The 21,438-nt window shown below is 40.9% G+C and overlaps 1 protein-coding gene across 6 annotated transcripts in view; it reads left to right on the forward strand.

Moving 5' to 3' along the window:
• The window catches only part of GRAMD2B (GRAM domain containing 2B), a 73,445-nt gene that overhangs the window by 30,482 nt on the left and 21,525 nt on the right, over window positions 1–21,438 (forward strand). For 3 of the 6 annotated variants that reach the window (XM_037901644.2, XM_007060860.4, XM_043546980.1), the window contains exons 2-5: window positions 11,134–11,256; window positions 13,094–13,181; window positions 14,711–14,777; window positions 17,539–17,642. In XM_037901644.2, the coding sequence (XP_037757572.1) occupies window positions 11,134–11,256; window positions 13,094–13,181; window positions 14,711–14,777; window positions 17,539–17,642 (382 nt within the window). Of the gene's footprint in view, window positions 1–3,594; window positions 3,748–11,133; window positions 11,257–13,093; window positions 13,182–14,710; window positions 14,778–17,538; window positions 17,643–21,438 lie in introns of those variants that run through there. The other 3 variants (XM_037901642.2, XM_037901641.2, XM_037901643.2) reach the window with 3 other exon arrangements.

Here is a 21,438-nt window from a genome sequence, read left to right on the forward strand (position 1 = left end):
GACTTGTGGCACCTTAAAGACTAACAAATTTATTTGAGCCTAAGTTAGGCTTGAATAGAGACTGGGAGTGCTTGAGTCATTATACAAAGTAAAACTATTTCCCCTTGTTTATTCCTTCTTCCCCGCACACGCGCGCGCGCACACACACACACTGTTCCTCAGACGTTCTTGTTAACTCCTGGAAATGTGCTGGAAATGGCCCACCTTGATTATCACTTCAAAAGGTTTTCTCTCCCCCCACCACACTCTCCTGCTGATAATAGCTCATCTTAAGTGATCACTCCCCTTACAATGTGTATGGTAAACATCCATTTTTGCATGGTCTGTGTGTATATAAATCTCCTCACTGTACTTTCCACTTTATGCATCCGATGAAGTGAGGTGTAGCTCACGAAAGCTTATGCTCAAATAAATTGGTTAGTCTCTAAGGTGCCACAAGTACTCCTTTTCTGATGTCAAAACAGAATCCTTCTAAAAACTGCTGTAAAAGAGAAGAGATCCTGATTACACTGCATCTAGCAGCCTAATCTCTCACTGTGAGTGCTGAACTATACCATTTTTAAAAAGGGAGCCAGTAAGACTTTTTCACTAAAATTCTTTGAATATGTTAAGTTTAAAAAAAAAAAAAAAAAAGAATTCCTTGCATCTGTATTTTTAAAAGCACCTGGTACAACTAACCATTGCTAAAAGGATATAGAAGAACCTACCATATTCGTGCCACAAATCTCTTGCATAAGCACAGCTAAATCTGAAAACTTGGCTCACAGTCATGTGAAGAAGACTTTCCAGTGGTGAAGTCAAGCTTTCGTTTCCTCACTTGTTTGCTCCTGTGACGATGCCCACAAATGACTGCATTGTTAGGTGGCAGCCATGGATTTTCATAAACCATGAATATTTGTCAGTCCCTATTGTAAGTATGACTGTTAGCAGGTTCTGCAGGCAACTGCATTTTTCTCTTATTTAATTTGGCAGAAGAGAATTGGAAGCTCAGACCTCCAGGTGCCTCATCCCTCCCTTTCTTGATCTTGAATAAAACTTAGGGCATGTCTACACTAAAACCTTAAGTCGACCTATATTAGGTCAATTTACAGCCACCACAGTAATTACTGCGGTGGTTCATGTCCACACTACCCGCCTTCTGTTGGTGGCACTTATCTTCACCAGGAGCACTTCCACTGACCTTAGGGGGCAGTGTGGGGAGCTGAGAGTGCAGGCTCTCAGCTCCACCAGGAGCCTGGCTGCCCCACAGGATCTGGCCTTGTTTTGATTTCGGGAATAGTGCTCTGTCCTTGGACTTTCTGCTGAGGCTAGCCGGAAAGTTGCAGTGGTGAGGTTTTGGAGTGATTTTTTTATTATTATTTTTATTTATTTATTTTTGAAGTGGACAGATGGACTGGGGACATTCTGAAGAAAGATAGAACAACCAGAATGGCTTACATTCCTGGTTTGTTCTGTTCTTTATTTTTATAAAATATTAGCCTCTCACTTAATGGCACAAGGAATTTGTTTCTATTTTTCCATAGAACTTGATAGCAGTCTGTCTTTGATTAGACAGGGAATACTGCCTGTTAATAATAGATGGTATTTAAGAACTGAGAATTTACATGCTAATGACGTCCACAATGTCACAATGACCTTACTGCTGTCTGCTGAGGTACTATGGTGTGAGACTTGATCTGGTTATTATGTGAAGTGTTTATCCACTGGGCTAAAAAAGTTCAATAAAATAAGATACCTTTCCTTTTTGTTTTATTTTGCTGTTGTAAAAGGTGTAAGTCCATGCTTAATGACTAGACAATTTAATTGTTTTATTAGACAAAATTCATTACTTGTTTAAAATTAAAATGTATTCAAATTTTCTAATACTATATAAGGATACCAAAATTTCAAACCAAATTTGTATATTGCTATGTTTAAAGGTATTGCTGCAAAGTGAGAATACATCAATAAATATTCAAATAACTCTACTTCCTCACCCTCACAAATATAATCTGTAGCAAAAAATAACCACCAGCAGTGAGGAAAAGCAAACTCTGCAGTGCTAATGTCCCCAAATCCCTTCTGTGTTATCCTAAGAGCCATTTCATAGGCAAAATATACCTGCGGCACACATTGCAATGCCTGTCAGGAAATGCAGTCAATCATAGGCCCAGTGCATTCTCAGACTGCTGAGAAGGGCTGACACTGAGCAAAACAATGGTGTTCAGAAGATCTGGTAAAAGAGAGAGGGATAGCTGGAGGGAGGGCAGAGGGTATAACTCAAATATAGTCACTGTTGTGTTTATATTTGGCTCAGTGAGTTGTTTCTATAATGAGAGAATTAGTCTTCTAACATTGCTCTCAAAAGGACTGAAGATATGCAGACCATTAATGTCTGCTACAAAAGAATAGAGCAGGGGTTGGCAACCTTTCACAAGTGGCGTGCCAAGTCTTCATTAATTTAAGGTTTTGCATGCCAGTAATAAATTTTACAGGGCCCTCCAACAGAACCCGAGATTGGCAGCGGGCTGAGCGGTGCCGGCAGCCGAAATCCCAGAATGGCAGCACGGGCGGCTGCCGGCCCCGCTCATCCGGCTGCCGGCCCCGCTCATCCGGCTGCCGGCCCCGCTCATCCGGCTGCCGGCCTGGATGGACAGAATCCCGGGCCAGCAGCAGGCTGAACGAGGCCAGTGGCCGGGATACCGGCTGGCAGGGGCCGGCGGCCAGAACCCCAGATCTGGGGTCCCGGCCGCCAGCCTGGCTCAGCCCGCTGCCAGCCCAGGATTCCGTCCATCCAAGCCAGCACCGGGCTGAGCAGGGCCGGCTGCCAGGACCCTGGCTGGCAGCAGAGTGCCACTAAAAATCAGCTCACGTGCCACCTTTGGCACGTGTGCCGCAGGTTGCCAACCCCTGGAATAGAGCATCCACTATCTTTAGCTTTGTATCCACTTGTAATAACAAGCTGACCCCCAGTTGTAGCGTTCTTGAATTCCTTAAGCTTTGAACACACTCTCTCCTCACGTGTATAAAGATATGTCTGACAACTTTACCCCTCCAGCATACAACTGAAATGGTATCCTTCCAAAATCAGATGCTCAATTTTGGGCTTTTGTATGTACTGGCCAGAGTACTGTGTTCTAAATTTAAATTTACTCCATCCACTTGAGTACACCATTGGTCTACTTAGCTTCTTGTTTGCCCCATTAAGCAGCTCTTCATTTCTTCACTCTTAGTCCAGGTGTATTGTGCTTGGAGTTGTGAACATGTTTCAATAGTATTTGCTCTCTGAATCACTGTCAAAATCACAATACCTGTGTGTTTATTATGCCCCAGAAGCAGGATAGGTGTACGCTACAGAGCTTAGATGTTTAACTCCAGACAACAGGACAGTTCAGAATAAACAGATTCTATTCCTTTTAAATGCTGAGCATGGTTATGGATTTTATATGGTGTTAGTGGCATGTCTGCTTCAGTGTGACTCACCACATCCTTATCTAGTAAAGATAGGGTGCCAGCTGTCATGGTTACAGGTCAAAATGCAGTTTCTCTTTTAGTCCTTCTGACATATACCCCTTTGGCTTGCTCTTTTCACCCATATCTGGCCAGAACTATATTGTTCAATTGCTCTGGTCCGGATCTCTAAACAGCAGTACCAAACATGGTAACACAACAAGTCCAACCGGGTTTGGCACCTGTAAACCTTCTTTCTCTATCAGCCTGTGACAATACAAGTTCACAGGGACATAGAGCCAGCATCTTCAAAAGAAGGTATTTATTTATTCTCTTATCCAAGTACACAGCATGCAAAGTGAAGGATAAAAACAGTAAAGCTGTATGCATATATTTTCCCTATATTTACCTTTCCTTGAAAGCTTTGGTACGTTTCATCTAGCCTACTTACCTCCATTTCTGGCTGGGAATAGCACACTCTCCTGCTTGCAGCATGCTCTCTGTCTCTCCTTGTATGCCAGTAGCTCTTGCTGGGCAGCCCCCCTTGGCTCACCCAAAGCCCCTCTTTTCTAGGCCCTGTGTGTTGTAATGATTTAGTATCTTTGTTTGATCCTAGGCCTAGGCTTGGGAAGAGTAAATCATTCTTAGTTTGGCTGGAGCTCGGTAGGAGGTATTCCCCAATAAACAGCTTCCCATGGTTTCCTCAAGGACTCTTACCTGTGTCGTCGTTTTGCTTTCACTGCTTGGTCCCTTTAACAACACCACATCAAGTAACCCCTCAGAACAAAACACACAGGGTACATCTGTACTGTAATTAAACACCTGCAGCTGGCCCATGTCAGATGACTTGGGCTTGGGCTCTGGGGCTGTAAAATTGCAGTGTAGACTGTCGGGCCAGCTCTGTGACCCTGTGAGGGGGAATGGTCCCAGAGCTCGGGCTCCAGCCTGAGCCCAAAAGTCTACACCACAGTTTTACTGCCCGAGCCCCATAAGCCCAAGTCAGCGGACACCAGCCACTCACATGTGTTTAATTGCAGTGCAGACATACCCACAGTTGCATGCACCATATTCATAAAAATAATACAGATATTTCCCAGTTCATCATACACCAACCAATAAAGACATGGGCCAGGGACGATGTACCATACATTACTCACTTGGCAGATTAAATTTAACAGTAGACAGCATCTCTTTAGGCTGTTGCAAAGGAAGTCCTTAAATATCCAAAACAGTAAGAGTAACCTGGGTAACAGGTAGACAGTGACAGACAGTCCCTGACAGTCTATCTTTAGAGGCAATGTTTTCAGCATTCAAGACAGAACTGATTGGATTCAAAACTAGTCAAAATATTGGGGGTTTGTCAGGGTTCCTTCCCCACTCTGAACTCTAGGGTACAGATGTGGGGACCCACATGAAAGACCCCCTAAGCTTATTTCTACCAGCTTAAGTTTTTAAACCTTCCCCAAGGCACAAAGTCTTTGCCCTTGGATTAGGTAAAATGCTGCCGCCACTAAGTGATTTAACAAAGAATCAGGGAAAGGGCCACTTGGAGTTCCTATTCCCCCAAAATATCCCCCCAAGCCCTTGCACTCCCTTTCCTGGGGAGGCTTGAGAATAATCAAGATGAGCACAGACAGCCTTGGATTTTTAAGACCCAAAAAACCCAGACAGATTCTTAAACAGAACTTTATTAGAAGAACAAAAAAAAAGATAAGAGAACAACTCTGTAAGATCAGAATGGAAGGTAATCTTACAGGCAGTCAGATTCAAAACATAGAGAATCCCTCTAGGCAAAACCTTGAGTTACAAAGACACAGAAACAGGAATACACATTTCCTCCAGCACAGCGAATTTCACAAGTCAAAACAAAGAAAACCTAATGCATTTTCTAGCTAGATTACTTACTGACTTTACAGGAGTTGGAGGGCTTGCATCCTTGATCTGTTCCCGGCAAAGGTATCATACAGACAGAAAAAGCCTTTTTCCCCCACCCCACCCCTCCAGATTTGAAATTATCTTGTCCCCTCGTTGGTCATTTTGGGTCAGGTGCCAGACAGGTTACCTGAGCTGCTTAACCCTTTACAAGTAAAAGGACTTTGCCCCTGGCCAGGAGGGATTTTATAGCATGGTATACAGAAAGGGGGTTACCCTTCCCTTTATATTTATGACAGGTGTTATGGCATTGCAAACCGGAGAAGTCGCTTTCTAATCTGTTGAATATTTTCTAATTCTGAACAAACACTGCACGTGAACAAATGGCAGCCTTTGTGGTGGTGGAGTTTCAGAACTGGTCATCCAAGCAGCATGTTTCTGCTCTAAATGGATGAGACAGCTTACTAAACAAGCAGCTAGTGGGACACTACTTAAGATAGCTTTGGATCTCCAAGAGAGGGTGGACTTGGAAGGCGAGAATAGCCACTCTAGGAAATATGAGCAAACCTACAGAATATTAAGAATCTACATAATACGCTTTTGTGTGTTTTAGGGATTATTTCATTTTTGCTGAATTATGTGTTGAACTAAAAAACAAATTTATTGGACCTTTCTCAGAACACTTAATTAATGCATTAACGCCACTTATTATTAAACTTTTAACGTACCTGTTGGTCAAATAACACTGAACATTTGTAAGCAACTTTCATGCAACATCTGCCAAAAAAAAAAAACAAAGTGGCCTTTGGTGAGTGCAAAGGGAACAGGATGTACCAGAGGTTTTTAGTAGCAATTATACTTCATAATAGTAGCTTTCTTTGAATTTGTTTTCCTTTGAAAAATTGTATTGTAATCAACTTAATACAATTTTTGCAGCATAGGTTAGCTACAAGTCTGAGTGGCTGATGTTCTAATCCAGAAGACATTCTTTTGAGTTCAAAAGGAACTTTCTTTCTGTAGCATAAAGAACTTGGGCTCCCAGATCTGTCACTAGTTTTCTGCGTTTACATACAGTGTATAAAAGAGACAAGATCTAGTTCCCATGACTTTTTAAATGTGCTGACTAATGATGTGTCTCAGTACACTTCATTAGAGAGACATTCAGTACACTGCTTTTTGTTAATATATTTCTCTGCTCTTTTTTTCCTTTGCTGTGAGTTAATCTTACATTCCTCAGTTCCATTCTTGGTGTATATTATTCTCTGTAGTGTAACCAACTGTTTTTCTAATATACAGAGTTCATATCCTTTTCATGTCACTAATTTTATGTTGTCATTTTAATTGTGTGACTCATCAGTGAAGATGAATCTATCCAACATTAAAATATAGTTCCTTTGTGCCATAATAAACCTGAAAGTGATTTTTCTTTTTTTAAGGGGGTGGCGTGTCTGAAAAGTAGGTAGATTTTTTTTTTTTTGCATGTTCATCTTGAAGCAGATATTCTATTAGCGTTAGAGTTGTGCGTTTAAATGTATATATTCACAACAAACTCAAAATCTTGATGTTTCACCTTGATATTTAAAAAATGGGCCGCTTGCATGAAAATCCTGTTAAGCAAAATGACACCTACCCTAACCTTTTTTTTTTTTTTTTTTTTTTTTGTCTTTTTTGAGGTGGAGTGGGCTACTTTCTCTCAAAAATGGCTCTATTAGCCTCAGGTGAAATCTTCAAATTGCAAAACTTTGGAACATTAGATCATCTAAGTCTAATCTCCTGTATATAACAGGCCACCACACTCAATCCAACAACTGAAAGGAGACTCTCAGGAAACTAAGCTATGTGCCACAGGTAGAGAACTGGACGGACTAAGGTGCCACCAATGTCTAAGGCGCCTGAAATGGCAGAGAAATTACACGCAATTGCTGATATTTTACAGCTGTGATGAGTTAGTTTCCAGAGATTTCAGCTTTAGCGAACTGGTATCTGTAGGCTCATATGAGAGGAAATGAAGATTTACTCCTTTGTACGGAATTTCTGATTGCATGAGCTAGGTGAATGTGGCAGTGGTGTTGGTGGAGCGTATATATGAAGCATACGTAGGAAGGCATTTGTAGCTGTGACCCATGAACACACATTTGCCGGAATGGAGTCTGCTTAAACTTCTTTACTTTAATCAGGTGCATCCATACATGGGCAGGACTCTCCCTCTTCTTCCTGGAGGCAAGGCCTGAGGGGGAAAAAGGATTTTGGTTGCTTTTAGAGATGCAGTGAAGAGAGAAGGTGAACAGGTTGGGCTGAGCCCAGCTCACCCCCAAATCCCTCAGAACAAGTAACAGGAATAACATAGTATGGTGGAGTTGCTGTCGGGAGAGAAGGCAAGGGATTGAATGACGGACCGATTCAGGGAAAGGGAATTTTAGGTGTGAAATCATTTATGCCACCGTTCTGCAGTTAAATAGGGAGGAGGGATTAATTGAAAGAAAATAAAACAAGACGGAACCAAAACTACTCAATGGATCATAGGTTGTAAAGGATTTGAAGATTGTAAAGGATTTGGGCAGGAACTCTTATGAGTTGTTACAGGAGAAAGGAAGAGGTGAAAAGGGTATTTGTATACTATGCAGAGATTTAACCGCTTCTCTTTATCTTGTTGAGTCCCATGAGAAATCCTGAATAACTGCATGATGCTTCATTGTTCCTCATCTTTCCTTCCCTGTTGCTTTTGTGTCACTAAAGTCCTGTCAACTTGCTCTGTAAGCAGCACTGTAACCTCTTTACATAGTTTTTACAGTGCCCAGTCTGGTGTGAACCTGATTCCCACGGGAGCCTCTCAACATGGCAGTAATATAAATAACAATCCTACATCCAGTAAAGGGTTACTTAAATTCAAGGTGTGTGCACACCCACGCTCCCCAATCCCAACACTGCCTACTTCCCTCTCTAGCAAGTTACTTCTCTTGGGAAGCTTAAGCATTGGGGGGGGGAGAGACAGTTGACTACCTCCTGAAGCCATCATAAGAAGTGGCTAAAGGACCATTAGGCCCTTCTGTGCCCGTAAGATAGCCACAACCTGGTCTGTAGTGGGAGGGAGCATCCCAGGGCCTGACCAAAGTCCTCTTTGAGGTTCATGCCTATTGGAACCTCAAACTAAACAAAACTGCTGGTTTGGGTTCTTGATGTAAAAGGTTTGTGCTACCCAACACCTCTAGATTGCTGGTTCAGGTTAGATCAGAGTACTGAAAGCTGTTACCTCTGGTAAAACTGGTGCCCATTGGTGGAACTGTGTGGAAACTTGCTGTGTTGATCCCTGTGCTTTGGCTGTTCTGTGGGTAAATGGAATTTTCCTTAGCAAATGTCAATTTGGTATCTCTTTCACAGGCATTAAATTCACTGGGTGTAGGACTGGTTGCTCAACAGGTGGGTGTTCTCTCAAGCTTTCAAATTTATAAATCCCAGTGTAAATAAGGTATAAGACTCTGATTATTTGTGTCCTAGAAAATAAACATTGGTAATCAGTTGTTGGCTGAGATTTGCACAAGCATTTTGCAATGTTTCTCTCCTGACCTCACTCAGCCAACATCACATAGATGCTCTCTTGATTTCTTTGTGCAATTCCAAGTGAAAATATGAGATTGAAGTCAGTCTGAGAAGGCCGATGCTAATATGAATGACATGGCCTTGGTCTTGGTATAGTAATTAAAATATCTGCCAAAACTTTTAATTGAAGTTACATTGTGTAATGTCATTATCCAATGACATTTGATGGTCTGGACTGTGTTTGCCTTGCCATCTGTATAACCATTGTAAAATTGCATACAGATCTATAAATACTACACTGAGAGGTCCCTTGAAAATTGAGGTCATCCAGGACCACTTTTAAGGAACACAGTTAATGTTGACAGATTCAACATTTACCATACCTTCTTATTTTCCTTGCTGTTTGTTGGCAAATGTCTAATCTTTCTAGGATTTTATCCCCAAAATAAGAGATGTATGTGGTAGCTTACTAAAAAACCTAAGCAACTTTATAACTAAAATCCATGCATACCAGGGGATTCTACCCTCAACTGATACCTTTTTCATTTAAAAAAAAAAAATCAATATCAACTTCCAAGGTGGAATAGTACAGTTTTTTAAACAATGGATGGGGACAGGGAAAGAGGCTTAAAAATACAGATGGTTGGACAGCCTCCTCCTTTGCCTTTAGACTTGAACCCATGAGCACATATATAATTAAAAAAATCTAGGATAGTATTAAGCATCAGGGCAAATTTTGCAAAGGGTTGTGTTTTTGTTTAAATTTGGCTACTATATAACTTAATTAGTATGGTAGTATGTGTGTTTGCCACGGGAAAGATGGATTTCAGTCTGATATGCAGGCTGTTAAACACAGATCCTATATTGTGACCTAGGTCACCTTCATAAACCTGACAGATGCTTCTTCGCATTCAAAATAAAATGCAATAAAAAGGCTTTCATGGAAACTTTGTAGTAAGTAGTGACTGAAGGGTCAAATGGGACCTGTTGGTTCCAGTTAAGAGGAACTCTGCCTTAACTTGATTTTCCTTTTATTATAATTGGCTATAAAGAATGTGTTAAGCACAACATATAGCTTGTAGGTTGATTAGAAAATTTAAAAAATTCTAACTCCCTGTACTACTTGACTCAATGAAGCACTGAACTCATTTAGTTTAGATTTATTCCTTTACTACTTGGAACCACAAACAAACATGACTGATTGTGTGATAGTAGCACTTTAATTTCTGGTCATTTTCCCCCGTTGCTAGAATTTCAGTACTACAGCTCATGTTGCTCAGATGATATCAGGTCTGTGGTTGAAGATTCTTTCCAGGACACTAAACAACAGTGTGTACTAAATAGTTATATTTTTGCATTAAAGTGTACTCTACATTGAATACTCATATTTTGATAGCTCTGCTGGCATTAAATTTCCCAATTAAATGGTTTTTAAAAGCTGTTGCTGTATACTTGAGTACAAGGAACAAGATAGGCTCCTTGTTTGCTTTTTTTGAAAGCGTTATAAAGTACGACATTTGAACACTGCTCGAGAAAACAAAGCAGTCCCACATTCATATGTAGGGTTTGAAGTTATCCCTCAGCTAGATTGGTGCTTTTCTCAAAATGATAGGGGGGTTGGGTTGGGTTTTGTTTTGTTTGGTTGGTTTTTGTTTTGAAACTTTCCCGCATGTTAGTGAGAATCCTCACAAAGATCTTTGAAATTGCTCTGTGTTCTTTTACTGTTGTCTTTAACTTGGGGCTTATTGGTGGGTTCTACCATATGCCCTGATAAGACTTTATAGAGACACTCTTTGTGCATTTTGCTGCATCCTAGGAAACAAGACAACTTTTTGAAATGCATATCATGGAAAGGGTTTAACAGAAAAAACTATCTATTTATGTTAGCTATTTATAGAACTGATCAGAAAAATTGGGGGGGAGGGGGAGGACTTTTGTCAATTTCAAAACCGTAAAAATCTCCAAAGGAGAACTTGGATACAACAGTGACTGGTGCTATGTAGACATTAGCTGATCTAGAAGGTTATTTTAAGTTTCTATGTTAGTATGACAGAAAGGAAAAGACTGACTAGATTAAAGTTCTAAGTAAACAAGAGTGGAGACTTTGCTTTTAGTTTTCCCAAGTATGGACAAAGATACAAGAATACCTATTGTTAAAGTCTTTATATGTTAAAATCTAAAATTAATGATTGAAGTACATAGCAGACAATTTTCTTTTTTAGGTCAGTTTGTAGTGGCTATTGTTTTTTGACCCTCAGATAAAGGGAACTTCTCTCTCTCTCTCTCTCTCTCCAGTTCAGATGGAGAATATGGTGCAGAGGAAAAAAAGAAGGGTGGAAAATCACCCAGCCTGTTGCCACAGACCCCTACTAGTGAGGCTGAATGTTTTGATGACCGGAAAAAAGCTGGCGCCACTAGGTAATGTCAGAAAACTGACTAACAGAAACTGAGCAGCAATAAAAATTGCTGAGACCCATCCCAGAAAACTGGTGAGAAACAAGATAAATATTTAGTACACATAAGGTCCTGACTGTGGCCCTGCTTGTGCACCTGCACAAGGGAATAAATGGGATATCTGATGCTCACTTGTGCCAGCTATTGGAACACAGAAAGGAGCATTTCAGGGGAAGAGCAACCTCTTTGGGGCTCCTACATCCAACCTCCTATACAAGTAGGTGGGAGAGGACAGAATGAGGTAGGTAGTGGGCAGAACCATGGCTTCAAAGCCCTTCTGTGCACCAGCTAGCATAGTTATACTGGCATGCCAGGGGAAGTACACTGCACAAATCTAGACCTGGTGCAGGTTACTTCCATTGCAGAACAGGGAGAGACTGGGAGCCAGGCTGTGTCTGGCTCCAGGGCTACTCCTGGTGCAGCACAATGTTGTAGAGTCCTTTGCTCATGACAAAGGTATAACTGAGCCCTAATATGGGATCCCTGTGGTAAGAATCTTCTGTCTCTTCAGCCCCTCAGTCACACCATTCTTACAGGGAAACAGAGTTCAATGATAGAAATATCTGTAGCAGGATATACTAGGTCTTATAAAAAAGATAAATCAAAGAGTTTGGGTGGCAGGGAATACAATAACTCCTACAAAACAAAGGCTGTGATGGCTTTAAAATCTCAGTCAAACAGCTAGATGACTTGCTCACAACCAGGGGATGTAAGTCCTAATGCCTTGTCTTCTTGCCTGTTCCTTAAATGACCAATGCAACAACCAACCTAGGATCACAAATTTGCTTACGAGGCAAACACACATGAGCCTATTGCATCTTCTTGCACATACTGTGTGTTCCCAGCTTCTTCATGTAAAACTCTTGAGGAAGTACAAGAATATCCACGGTAATCTGCACCTCTCCAGTCCGACATTTCTGTCCCAGGAAAAATTTACCAGACGGTCCCTGTACAGTGTTGTTTGTTTTTTTTTGTTTGTTTGTTTGTTTGTTTTTTTGGTAGGGTCAATATTCTTACCATCATTCAAGCTTTGAATCCAATAGTGAATATATCAAATGACACACATGATGACTTCCCTTAAAACAAGGACTAGGGATCACCCAATGGAATTAATAAGCAGCAGGTTAAAAACATATATAAGGACTGTGCATTTTGTGAACAAGTACTTCAATCTGTGAAACTAATTGCCAGGGCATGTCATGAAGGCCTTCACTATAACTGGGCTAAAATAAAATTAGATAAATTCATGGAGGATAGGTCCATCAGTGGCTATTAGCCAAGATGATCATGGATGCAACTCCTTGCTCTGGGTGTCCCTAAGGCTCTGTCTGCCAGATGCTGGGACTAAACGACAGGGGATGGATCACACGATAATTTCCCCATTCTGTTGATTCCTTCTGAAACATTGAGCATTGGCCACTGTCAGAAGACAGGATACTGGGCTAGATAGACCACTGTTCTGACCCAGTAAGGGCATCCTCATGTTCTTCTTCTATTCCAAAGAAAAGTCATAGTCTTTGCCTATGAGGTGAACAAAGTATACAAAAGAAATGAACAGTAGTTAATTTATTCCAAACCACAAATGAACATTCCCTCTAACGTTAAAAGGTTTTTCATCGATCTGTGAGACTTGCCATGTTCTGAAATTGACGTTAGCTATCCTTATCCGCTTTGCTGTCATCAAGAGGAGAATAAGAATGACAGTTAATAAAGGATGAATATGTGCATAGACAGAAATATACATCCAGATGGTAATGAAATGACACTACGCATGGTATTAGGAATGTTTTCTTACCCTCAGGACAAAGATCAGTGTGGACAGCCCCCTCCTGACAACAGATATCAAGAGTGACTCCAAGCCTGAAAGGAAAAAACATGCCTCAAATCAGGTAATATAGAGATAACATGTGTTTTTAGTTAGAGTAAATGACTATACTATCATTGTCTGGCCCAGTAACAGCACTGTTCATTGTACTGTAATGATATTTACAGTGCCTTTGAGATTGAGTGAAACATGGTAAGTGCAAAAGGTGAAGCCTTACTACCAAGTACAGCCACTGAGGATTTGAGACAAAGGCACAATCTTTAACAGGAGCAGAAGATGACTTTTCCAGTTTAGTTCAAAAGATTTTAGAATGTCATTCTTTTGGAAAAGTTCACCCATGGGATATTCTCTCTCGTCTCCCTTGCCCTTTGCATATCTATTCTAAATATAACACATCTACTTACTGGTGCAGATACGCTCATGTGGCAACATCTAGAACCTATATTTCTCACTTTGAAATGTTCTTTGAGGTTTTTTTTGTTTGCTGTCCTCTGATTAAGCTGGAGTTTGGATGTAGTTTTGCCCCCAGAGTTGAGTAGTGTTGTTTCCCCTCCTGCCCTGCCTTTGTGAATTTCTTCACATCACATACAGATGGTACAGCTGTAGAAGAAAATTCAGCTCTAACTATGGAGTTACTAGTGTCTCCTTCTCTATCATCTCTGCAGAAGATAGTGCTTTATTCAGACAGCGGAGCTGGAGGACTCTCTGTAAAGTTAGTGAAAAGCTCAGTATGGATGTACCACTCTCACACCACTAAAACTAGTGCTATCTTTCTGTTGTATAAAGGTTGTACAAACACAGATAAAATATCCATTGAGCTCTCTTCTCTTGAGGTGTTTAAAAGAAGAGCTATAAGACAATTTTTTACTTCCAGAACTGGTGAATTTGAGAATAAGGAGGGTATTTATTCATTTAACTGCATTTCTGTAGCACTAATCACCATAGTATCTGAGATATAGAGCAAAGGTGGGAAAACTACGGCCCGCGGGGGACCGTCCTGCCGGGCCCCTGAGCCCCTGGCCTGGAGGCCTAGCCCCCGGCCCCTCCCCTGCCGCCACGCAGGCAGCACTCTGGGCAGCGGGGCTGGCTCTGGCTGGGCAGCACGGCATGGTAAGGGGGCTGGGGCCAGAGCCAGGGGGTTGGATAAGAGGCAGGAGGTCCCAGGGGGCAGTCGGAGGACAGGGGTGGTTGGATGGGGCAGAGGTTCGGGGGGCAGTCAGGGAATGGGGGGAGATTAAATAGGGGGAGAGGTTCCAGGGGGGCAGTTAAGGGTAGGGGTCCTGGAAGGGGGTGGTCAGGGGACAAGGAGTGGGGCGGGGGGATTGGATGGGTTGGGGTTTTGAGGGAGGCAGACAGGGGGCAGAAAGTGGGAGGGGCAAATAGAGGGCAGGGCCCAGGCTGTTTGGAGAGGCACAGCCTTCCCTACCCGGCCCTCCATACAGTTTTGCACACGATGTGGCCCTCAAGCCAAAAAGTTTGCCCACCCGTGGTATAGAGGATGCTAAAGGAGAAAGCAAGTGTGCAGATTAAGGGGGGTAAATATATTTTAATGAAGGAATAACCAAAATGTGTTCTGTGTTTGTTTAATTTTAGTTCAAGGCAAATGCTCACTATCACAAGCTATTTCTGGATGTCCCAACTACAGAGCCACTGAAGCAAAGTAAGTACCACACCATTGTTTTATCTGTCCCAGAATGCAAAGTGAATCCATGACAGGACAATGGAAGCTGTCAGTTGTTCATTTACGTAGTGGATCTAGAACATCTGTTATAAGAGCAGTTTAGCTGAATGGATTTTTATATTCATAAGGCCTGTTCCTCCATCTACTCAGTGATCCAGTGGGAATCTTGTAGAATTAAACACATCATTCCTTTGTTTTCAGTTGTGAGGAGATGTTTGTGAATCATAACCTGTGATGTGACTCTTTTGCACTTCCAAATAGAAATAACCAAGATTTACACATTCTGCTTGGTTACTGCTCACTAATATTACCAAAACCTACAGTAGAGGTCTGAGAGAACTGACCAAATGACTAGTTAATTCTGAAGACATTCAAGTATGTAAAACTCTTAAAGTTCTGGCAAACTTTGTGTCCTATTACCTGGAAATACACAGTGATCAAGCCCAATCCCTTTAAATTTCACGTGTTGGTAAGAGAAGTAGTGGGTGAGAGGGTGTTAAACTTTTAAAGTTTTTTATATATAGCCATAACTATATCGGAGCACAAAAGATGCACAGCTTGTGACAACACCTTAAAAGAAGGCATAGCAACTCAGTGTGTGGTCAGCATACACTGCATAAATGGGGGAGGTGGGATTGTTCTGTAGCCGTAACATTAAACACATCCTATTCAAATGTGCATCTCTCAATTTGCTTTGGGACTAATCTACAGGATTCATATTGTATTTAGTGGGTTTAGAGAGAGAAGTGGCTAACACACCCAACAACTCTTCTTGTTTTCCATATGTGGTAACCTGAAATGAGCATAATGTATTCATAGGAAGTAAGTGGAAGTCATTGTGTAAGGTACTTTGGAAGCTTTTTCACAGTGTGTATCTTGCTGTACTCCTCAATGGAAGGTTTTACATTTAAGTTCAGAATGTGTAAGAAACTTCCTGAATTCTTCTTAACTCATTTGTCTCATCCCTATTTACAATGCATTTTTAATACCTTGAAGGTTTATCAGAGTTCAGACTCATGAAGGTTTGAGCTCTAAAGATTTTTCTGTGCATAACTAACTCTTTCATGTGCTTTAAAGAGATGTATTAATTTATTTTTATGAATAGCACAGGATATTTTTAAAGCACCTCTGCTCATCTTGTGGTTGCCAATCCTGCAGGATCATCCTGGAGTCTCCAGGAATTAAAAAATAATCTTTAATTAAAATTATGTCCTGTGATGAAACCTCCAGGAATACATCCCAACCAAAATTGGCAACCCTAGCTGGACTGCAGGTATTATAGGTGCTGAATAATCATAGAACTGGAAGGGACCTTGAGAGGTCATCTAGTCCAGTCCCCTGCACTCATGGCAAGACTAGGTATTATCTAGACCATTCCTGACAGGTGTTTGTCTAACCTGCTCTTAAAAATCTCCATGATGGAGATTCCATAACCTCCCTAGGCAATTTATTCCATTGCTTAATCACCCTGACAGGAAGTTTTTCCTAATGTCCAACCTAAACCTCCCTTGCTGCAATTTAAGCACATTGCTTCTTGTCCTATCCTCGGAGGGGAAGAAGAAAAATTTCTCTCCCTCCTCCTTGTAACAACCTTTTACGTACTTGAAAACTGTTATAATGTCCCCCCTCTGTCTTCTCTTTTCCAGACTAAACAAACCCAATTTTTTCAATCTTCCCTCGTAGGTCATGTTTTCTAGACCTTTAATCATTTTTGTTGCTCTCCTTTGGACTCTCTCCAATTTGTCCACATCTTTCCTGAAATGTGGCACCCAGAACTAGACACAATACTCCAGCTGAGGCCTAATCAGCGCGGAGTAGAGCGGAAGAATTACTTCTCGTGTCTTGCTTACAACACTCCTGCTAATACATCCCAGAATGATGTTTGCTCTCTTTTTTTTTTTTTTTTTTTTTTTTTTGGCAACCGCTTTACACTGTTGACTCATATTTAGCTCATGGTCCATTATGACCCCCAGTTCTCTTTCCTCAGTACTCCTTCGGAGGCAGTCATTTCCCATTTTGTATGTGCGCAACTGATTGTTCCTTCCTAAATGGAATACTTTGCATTTGTCCTTTTACTGAATTTCATCCTATTTACTTCAGACCATTTCTCCAGTTTGTCCAGATCATTTTGAATTTTAATCCTATCCTCCAAAGCACTTGCAACCCCTCCCAGTTTGGTATTGTCCACAAACTTTATAAGTGTACTCTCTACACCATTATCTAAATCATTGATGAAGATATTGAACAGAACCGGATCCAGAACTGATCCCTGTGGGACCCCACGCATTATGTCCTTCCAGCAGACTGTGAACCACTGATAACGACTCTCTGAGAATGGTTTTCCAACCAGTTTTGCACCCACCTTACTGTAGCTCCATCTAGGTTGCATTTCCCTAGTTTGTTTGTGAGAAGGTTATGCAAGACCGTATCAAAAGCTTTACTAAAGTCAAGATATACCACATCTACCACTTTTCCCCCTCTTTGTTCCCCCCACCACCACCACCTCCACAAGGCTTTTTACACTGTCAAAGAAAGCTATCGGATTGGTTTGACACAATTTGTTCTTGACAAATCCATGCCGATTGTTACTTATCACCTTATTATCTTCTAGATGTTTGCAAATTGATTGCTTAATTATTTGCTCCATTCTCTTTCCGGGTACCAAAGTTAAGCTGACTGGTCTGTAATTCTCTGGATTGTCCTTATTTCCCTTTTTTATTATTCTTTTTAATGTTTATAGGTTTTACCTGTGCTCTACAGAAAGAAATTCTGTATCAAGGAAAGTTATTTATATCTGAAAACTGGATTTGTTTTCATTCCAAGGTCTTTGGTAAAGACACCAAGGTTAGTAGCATCTCTGTGTACAAAAAGCAATGAAATTCTCTGGGATCTTGGTGATTTCTAGAAATTGACACTCTTCTAATATGCACCAGTGGTGTTAAGCCTTTTATCTTCTTGCCTGAGCATTACTGAACACTAACAACTATATTGCAGTAATACCCAAAAGCACCAGTCAGCCATTGTGCTGTGTGCAGTCTCAAAAGCCCAAAGTCAAAGTTGGGGAGGAGAGCAAGAGAAGGCATTCAATATGCAGTGATCACAGTACTGACAAGCCCACATCTTGTTTGTTCCATGTCTGAATATTTTTTAATGTTTGTTTATAATTACTTGCACTACAAATCTAGAGGTGTTGGGGGGACGCTCTGGGTAGAAGTGGAAGAGAAGAGAGAAATAAAATGGGGAGGGAGGAGACAAAGCAGAGAAGCACAATTGACGGGGTATGTTTTGGGAGTTGAGGAGGTGTGGGAAGGTAGGGGAAACACATTCTCCCAACCACTGTTGTTACTCCCTCTGTGGAGTGACTGAGGGAGGCCACTGGACCCAGTGCTCTGTATTCTTGCCTGTGGGTATGCTGGGAAGGGGAGAGATGGGTTGTGGAGGTACAGACTTATCCCTGTAGCCAGTACTGGCTGTTTTGGGAAACAGATTTTCATGTTTGAAGTTAATCTAGTTGTTGTATATCAAGGTATGAAGGCTCCAAGTACGTCTTGGGCCCTGTTACACTAGGCACTGTACATATGGATAATAAGAGAAGGTCCCTGCCTGAAGAGATTTCTGTTTTCAACATGAATTTTGCCCTGACTCCTTGTCCTTGGGTTCCCACTGAAACAAATCAGTGTAGCTGAGTTTTGGGGGGGTGGTTCTTTTTAGTGGGAATACTGTGCTCTGAACGTGTAAAATACTTGTACATTTCCTTGAATGAGAATCAGATTTAGATGCACACCCTTTCCTCGTCCTATAATTACTAGGGTGCTGATGCCATACCTTTTGACTTAGTTAGAGAAACAGATTAAAAAGTTATCAGCCCAGGAAGGAAATCAGGTCAAAGGCCTTAATAGGACACACCTGATATTTGGAGGAATTTTTTTTCAGAATGTAAAATAGATTTAAAGAATGATAAATTGTGGTTCATAATAGTAGCTTATTGCATTTGCAAGGTGTGCTATTACATGACTTAGGTAACTGAGTTATTGTTTGTTGTGAATTAATAGATTGCTTTAGTCATAGTTAATTTTTTGACATGAATGGGGAAATGGCACAAGTGTTTAATAACAGCCATAGAGAGCAAATAAGGAAGCTGAAATTAACAAAAGGGTCATGTTGTGCCACCCTTGCTCATTGAGTACAAACTTCCTTGGCAAGTAGTTCCATTGAAATTAATGAGACTATTTGTAGAGTAAGCTGATGCGCAGCAACAGTATCAGTGGCAGATTTTGGCCCAAACTGAAGTTCAGCTTTAAAGTATGCAAGCTAACATACATGAGGAAATGTAATCTGACACGCACTCAATGGGAGGGATAAACCTGGGAAGTCAGTAATGCGGAAAGAGAGTTAAGAATTAGACATTTAGCAATGTGTTATGATTTCAAAATACATTATAGTTTGGGGGCGACATATGGGACACAGAAACATCCCATCATAGTGCGTGGGGCTATACAGTGTCTCTGTATATGATTGTGATGCAACTGCACCAAAGTTACCTGTTGGAAAGATATTGAGAAATTGAAGGAATTCAGAGACTAGTAACGATGATTAGCAATCGGGAAGGACTGACCTACGAGAAAAGACTTAAAATAAACATTCATAACTTTGCTAAGCAGCAGCTAATGAACCTGTATGTGTGCATGATAAGCCTACAAATATTTCACAGGTGCCAACAACAAAAAGGGGAAGAGAATAGGAAATGTAATTAGGAATAATATAATAATGTTCCATTGCTTGGAACTCTTTAAAACTAGTCTGACCAAAACCAGGAAAACTTGTCATAAGAAACAATTCCTTACTGAAAAGGAGCTGGACTATACAATCTAATGGATGTTTTCTATCTCTAACTTCTGTTTCTATAAGGTAAAGTATTATTTTAAGCCCTGAGAAAGGTAGCTATTTCAACTAATCAGTTCTCAGAGTATGAAGTATAAGTGGCGAATTCTGGTATGACTGATTTGTTCTGAGTAGCAAAGCCCTATTTGTTGAATAAATAACAGGTTTTTATTGCAATGCTGTTTAAACCTCAAAAGATGATGATTTAGCAGGCTTCTTCCTGGTGCCTCTCCAGGTAGCCACATCTTGGTACTGGAGCCTAGCAGGCCCTCTTCTGGGCTGTGCAACAACTACAAGTGTGGTTCCCAAGAGTGAATCACACTTCTGAATCACAATATCAGGTTGTCCTGCGTAGTTCTCTACTTGTTTTTTTCCAAGTTGTCCACAGTTTCAGTCCTCTGGACAGTGAGTATTGCAGATGGGTAGAAGTGAAATGGTCTCACAGTGATTCTCCCTGATAAACAATTGCTGGCATAAGAGTGTAGGAAATGGGTATTCCATCCCACTTAGATTTTTTTTTCCTCTTTTTGAACTAGGATATCACAGCTAATATCGGCCACCAAAATAGTATGAAGCAGAAACTTCATTAAACTTTAGCACAGTAGGAATGACTCTATTTGATGAAGTTTGCAGAATATCTTTTTAATTGACCTATTTCTATTTAAATATATTTATTTGATAATGCTGATATGGAGTCATTTTCCAGAAAAAATTTACAAACAAAGCCCTGTTCAGAAATTCTTACCATCTAACTACACAACATATGATACAAACAAGGGGTAAAGGCATAGGTACTGGAATTAGAAGTTCTGGGGGCTTTTGCACCCCCTGGCTTGAAGTGGGTTACATCATATACAGGGTTTACAGTTTGGTTCAATGGCTCTCAGCACACACACCAGACAAATTGTTCTAGCATCCCTGGGGAAAGGTAAAGAAAGCAGGTTGAGGTAGACAGGCAATTTTCAGTAGAGTTTTAAAGAAGTGGGTTAGAGGCATTCTGGTCTTGATGTGAAAACAGCATAGTAAGCAGGCAAAGTAGAAGTTCATGTATACACACACACAAAATTGAGAACTGGAGGTGGGCCAGAGTTGCAAATTTTGGATCCAAGCCTCCCAAACTTTCAAGGGTTTTGAACATGAAGCTTTGATTCAGGCCCATCTCTTTTATCAATAAACTTATTAGCAATGGCTTTTGATCAAAGTGGCCTTGACCTCTTCTCTAACCTTTAGGGCGAGGGTAGAGTATCCATTTGGTTAGCCATCCCTAAAATAGTGAATGACAAAATTTCATACTCAGGCTAAATATAAGCAAAAGCATTGGTGATGATAGGCAGGTTAGCCAAAACATAATGAGAGACCATTTCATGTCTCAGTACTGCTTTCCTTAGAGGCCCTTCATAAACAGAAGCTAACAACTAAAAGATGATAGATTATTCCATAAATAAAGTCTCCTATTTCAATTTATTATAATTCTTCATTTGCAGTACTATACTTTCAATTCAGTGCTATGAAAGGTCATTTATTAGCCAAATTTTAGATACATTCCCCTCTCTCCTAATCTCTCGCATGTCTTAGCCCTGGTCTACACTACGGGGTTAGGTCGAATTTAGCCGAGTTAGGTCGATTTTAAAATGAATGCGTCTACACAACCAACCCCGTTCCGTCGACCTAACAGCTCTTAAAATTGACTTCTGTACCCCTCCCTGGTGAGGGGAGTAGTGCTAAAATGGACCTTGCTGGGTCGAATTTGGGGTAGTGC

The sequence above is a fragment of the Chelonia mydas genome, chromosome 5 (genome assembly GCF_015237465.2).
Source record: "Chelonia mydas isolate rCheMyd1 chromosome 5, rCheMyd1.pri.v2, whole genome shotgun sequence".
Taxonomy (NCBI): Eukaryota; Metazoa; Chordata; order Testudines; family Cheloniidae; genus Chelonia; species Chelonia mydas.